Below are 4,890 nucleotides of genomic sequence, written 5' to 3' on the forward strand. Positions count from 1 at the left end.
CTGAAGTAGCTATACGCTCGCCATTAGAAGATGGCGCTGGCTTCCTGTTCCTGGTTCTTCTTGGCCTTGGTGTCTACAGCTGTGCGCACGCGTAGGTGCGAATTTTCCCTCTGATAGTACTATCAGTGGGTATGTAAATGAGACCCCAGTCTGTAAGCCAATGAGGACAGATCATGTCTCTTTGATAGTATATAAGTCAGTACATTCTGGGGCTTGGGGTCCTTCCTTTGTTCTCCATCTTACATCCTTCTAACTAAAGAGCTGTAACAATAAAAGACGCTGTCAAAAAAATCTTGAATGTGACGTGCTCCTTATCGGCGAGGTAGCGTGTCGCACATTTTAATCCTGTGTTTCCTCACATATGTAACTTTGGGAGACATGCCAAATATACCTCTAAAGACTTTCACAGAGGATCATGCAGGTTATTGAGAACGAGGTCAGAAGGTTGTAGAATGTTAATTAGAATATTCTCCTGAAATTTTCCATTTCCAACAAACAAACAATGAAAGGTCTTCTGGGATTTTGTTGACATTTTACTTTTAAATCCTTTTCCCATATTCCTCTAATGAATGTCCTAGAGGTTTGCCCTTTTGGACCCTGTTGTGATTTCACCCATGACAGTACACAATCCTGTAGTAGTATATAATAATAATATCTATAAATGGATTCTCATTTGTGACTGCAATTATCTTCACCTCTCCAGCGTGGTCTTCCATAACTAGTTGACAAGAAAGTAGCTACCAGCCTCCATAAACAAGAAGATTTAACATTTACTGTCCTCTTTCCCTAAGTTTCTTTGAATGGATGTACAACCTGCCAGGTGTGACACTCACGTTAGTCCATGCCTCAGGCCCAGTATAAAGTCAGTACACTTTGTAGCATGAGTGTGCTATCATGTCCCATGGAGTAGGTGACGAGTCCATAGAGCGAATACGAATATATGCTGGATTTCTATATGATAACTCCCTTAAATGTTAGTGTGGGTTTGGGCATTATAAATTGCCTCAAAGGGTCTAGAGTTTTATCAGTCAGATTTCTGTAAGGGAGAAGGATGGCTGTTAGTTTCCTCAGGTTTAGAAATCTCTTTCTTTCTTAAAAATAAGAAGCCGTAATCATTTTCTGTGGCTTGAAATATGAAGCAAGGGTTATTTGTTTATAGCTCAAAGACATACAACTTTATGATTTATCTTTTATGTTTTTGTTTCCTAGGAGAAAGATTTCGCTTTGTTGGAAGAAGGAACATTCAAGGCACCCTTTTTGCTGGGAGCTGCTTCCTGGTATGTGTGTGGCAGTAGGTAAGATGTGCAATTGAAACAGAGATTAGTCCTGCTTAAGCCAGCACTGAGGTTCTGCACAATGAAAGCCCAAGATCTGGGCAATCAAGAAAATAAAGCAAACTAACTTGTGCCAAGTTTTCACTCAAATGCCCACTCATCCCTGTGGGGCAGTTACACACCACTCTGCCTTCTACTGGGCAATGGCTCTTAGAAAGTTAATGTGTCTTCAGTAATTGATTTCAAACACAACGGGATCTTTTATTAACATTGTCACAGGAAGGGAAGTACCATAGGCAAATTGTGGAGGACCACAGAAGCAGACATGCTGTTCTGCAAGGGTGGTGGAAGGCACAGGACCCGGAGTTACACACTATGTTTTTCTTCTTTGTGCCTGGACTTTGTTGCCATCTTCACCCCTAGGTCCTCTTAATCTCAGTCACTCGATAGTCACCAATCTCATGGGAGCAGGCATTTGAGCTCCTTTTGGGAAGTGGGAAATAATGTATTTGGACTTTGTTTAAAAACTGGCTTAGAGTGAGACAGTAAGGATTATAGCTTTTAAGTACTATTTTCAGAGGCCACAATGAACACATAGGAGGGCTTCATACCACAAATCTGCAGTCTAAAAACTAGCACTATATGGTACTTGTGATGTTGTGTGATACTGTTTGTTTCATCCTCAAAACTACAATTCTCAGCTTTATTCTTTATCTTATGTGAGATGATCCAAAGGTAAGATCTTAAGAATATATCATTCTAAAAATCAACACAAAACCAAACTATAAATTTCACACTTGTATTTCGGAAATGAGAAAAGGAAAAATAATTTACAATAAAATATTTTAAAATTAGAATATGACTCCTTAGTATGATGAGGGCGAGCAATTTTTTGAACATTTTTAAAAATTGAAAACAGGTTCTCTTCTCATACATTACATCCCAACCACAGTTTACCCTCCCTCTATTCCTCCCCACTCCCCTCTTCCCTAGACTTACTGCCCTCTGTTTTCCTTTAGGAAAAAAAAAACAGGTCTCCAAGAGACAACCACCAAACACAACAAAACAAGATACAGTAAGACAAGGCCAAAACCCTCATAGCAAGGCTGAACAAGGCAATCCAATAGGAGCAAAATAATCCAAAGAGTGAGAAAAAGAGATAGAGACACTCCTTACCCCACAGTTAGGAATCCTACAAAAAAATCAGGCTAAGAGCCATAACATACATGCTGAGGACCAGGTGCAGCCCATGCAAGCCTGTGCTTAGGCAAGCAACATTTAAAAGCAGTGACCACTGTTAATTTATTATTTGGTGGTAGCAGGTTTGCCTACCATATCAAGGAGGGCTGATGGCAAAAGAAGCAGAGGTAAGGATGGAGGCATGGAATGAGACAACAGTCCTGGAGTTTGTGCTGGAGGGCTTCCTTGTGGCTCAGCACCTGGGCAAGGTCCTCTTCCTCGTGCACCTGCTGGTGTATCTGGCCTCAGTCACAGGAAACACACTCATAATCGCCATTACCTGGACCGATCCTCGCCTGCAGACTCCAATGTACTTCTTCCTCAGGAGTTTCTCCTTCTGTGAGTGCTGTTTCATCTCCACCGTTATCCCAAAGCTCCTGTCAATCTTTCTTTTTGGAGACAAAACAATTCATTTCACTCCCTGTATCATCCAAGCGTTTTCTTTTTTATTTCTTGGGTCAACAATTTTCTTCCACATGGCTGTGATGTCCTTGGATCGCTACCTGGCCATTTGCAAGCCTCTGCACTACCCAGCCATCATGAACCCCAGGGTCTGTTTCCTTCTGGTTTTCTTCAGCTATGTGCTTTCCTTCATCCTAGTAAGTGGCGTGATTCTGAAGCTTTCCTGGTTGTCTTTCTGTGGCTCTAATGTCATCCCTCATTTCTTCTGTGACCTTGGCTCCTTAATTCATCTCTCCTGTTCAGACACCAAATCTCTTGAAAGACTGGCCTTTGGTGTCGCTGTGCTTGTCCTTTTCACGTCTGTCCTTGCGGCTATATTTGCATACAGCAACATATTAATCTCAATCATGCATCTTCCATCGGCCAAGGATCGACAGAAAGCTTTCTCCACCTGCTCATCCCACCTCATCGTCCTCTCTCTGATGTATGGTAGCTGTGTATTTATATATGTGAAACCAAAACAAGTGAGCCGGCTTGAATCCAACAGAGAGGCCTCTCTTGTAAACACTGTAGTGACACCGCTTCTGAATCCTGTCATCTACACCCTGCGCAACAAACAGGTCCACCAGGCTTTGAGGGACGCACTGTCCAGGGTGAACTTACAGAAATAGCACCTGCTTGGGAAAATGAGTCTTCATGATCGTGTAACTGAAACTCCCTCACAGTGGAAACCCTTTCTATAATATCTGTATGGTGATATAGTTTATGCCAATTTCACTAGATCTGTGCTATCTTATCTTTCAATGGCATTTACAACTTGGAAAAAAACCATTCACTACCTTGGGTTGACAAATATCTTCCATTATTTCTATTCATTGGCCTCCTACTGATTCAACCCAGACAGCATTTATAGAGAGCCCTAAATAGATTAAATAAAAATATTAACAATTGCCCTCTTTGTTTCTGTGAATCGTATGTTCACAGGTTCAGCCAACCAGGATATAAAAATATTTAGATGTGTGAATGAAACATATATGCTTATATAGGATATACATCATGTAGTTAGTATAAGTAAGTTAGACATGATTTAAAGTTATATGAAGATTGGATAAATTGTATGCAAATTTTATGTCACTTTATATAAGAATCTTAAACATCCATGGATTTTCTTATGCAAGGTTTCTGGAAATGGTTCTGTAAGGGGGTTAACAGGTAAGAGTCACACAAAGCCATTGAGCTAAAACCAGCTGTCAGTCAGAGTCAATATGTAATGTGTATGATACATTCTTTTGCTTGAATTTTTCTGATACTTAAAACAAATAGGTAAATTTTTTTCTTTACCACTTTCTTTGCTGTATTCAACATTTAAAAATATCAGAAACAAAGTGGGTTTGAAATGAATCAATAATAAATACATTTCTTTCTCTTTTTTTGCATCCATTCATTTTAGAGACATAGCTTAGTATAACTCTGGGTGGCTGCTGATATGCATATTTTAATTTGCCATCATCTTGATGTATTGCATATTATTAATAATTTGCTTTAATGGGTTCTTGAAGCAAAAATATGACACCTCTTAGTATACAAACATTTTTTCTTAGCCTTTAGATTGCAAAGCCTTGTACAATTAGCTTGCTAGGAGATGGTCCCATACCTGTTTCTAGCTTCTAATGTTAGATATTTTCCATAAAAGTTATTTTAAGTGTCTGCTAGTAAAGTTTTTGGGTTTAAGCAGAATTCTGGCTGCCACAAATTAATAGAACTCACAATTAATAAAAGTTCATCTGCACACACATATAAGAATGAACAAAATATGCATTAAAATTGAGCCCGTTACGGTTCTTAGGTTCCCTGGAGAAGTGGCTTGTAGCAAAGATGACTGAATCTAGGGGAAGCATTCTTGATTACCCATATGAATGGTCTGTATTTGATTCTCTCTCTCTCTCTCTCTCTCTCTCTCTCTCTCTCTCTCTCT

General features: G+C 39.6%; 1 protein-coding gene across 2 annotated transcripts; it reads left to right on the forward strand.

Moving 5' to 3' along the window:
• The first annotated feature begins 613 nt into the window (after window positions 1–613).
• Window positions 614–3,829, forward strand: LOC117715500 (olfactory receptor 6C75-like). 2 transcript variants are annotated; one of them, XM_076940975.1, is made up of 3 exons: window positions 614–820; window positions 1,210–1,277; window positions 2,594–3,829. In XM_076940975.1, the coding sequence occupies exons 1-3, from the start codon at window positions 805–807 to the stop codon at window positions 3,584–3,586; spliced, it is 1,077 nt and encodes a 358-aa protein (XP_076797090.1). In that variant the 5' UTR covers window positions 614–804; the 3' UTR covers window positions 3,587–3,829. The 2 variants fall into 2 exon arrangements, with proteins under 2 accessions (XP_076797090.1, XP_034368237.2); XM_034512346.2 differs by having other exon boundaries at window positions 2,597–3,829.
• The last annotated feature ends 1,061 nt before the right edge of the window (window positions 3,830–4,890 follow it).

This window comes from Arvicanthis niloticus, chromosome 9, assembly GCF_011762505.2.
Source record: "Arvicanthis niloticus isolate mArvNil1 chromosome 9, mArvNil1.pat.X, whole genome shotgun sequence".
Classification (NCBI taxonomy): domain Eukaryota; kingdom Metazoa; phylum Chordata; class Mammalia; order Rodentia; family Muridae; genus Arvicanthis; species Arvicanthis niloticus.

Bases quoted from the DNA above. Each gene is read 5' to 3' on its own strand.
- LOC117715500 (XM_076940975.1), top strand. The intron at 1,278-2,593 runs GTATGTGTGTGG...ATTTGGTGGTAG, and splicing joins TTGCTGGGAGCTGCTTCCTG to CAGGTTTGCCTACCATATCA.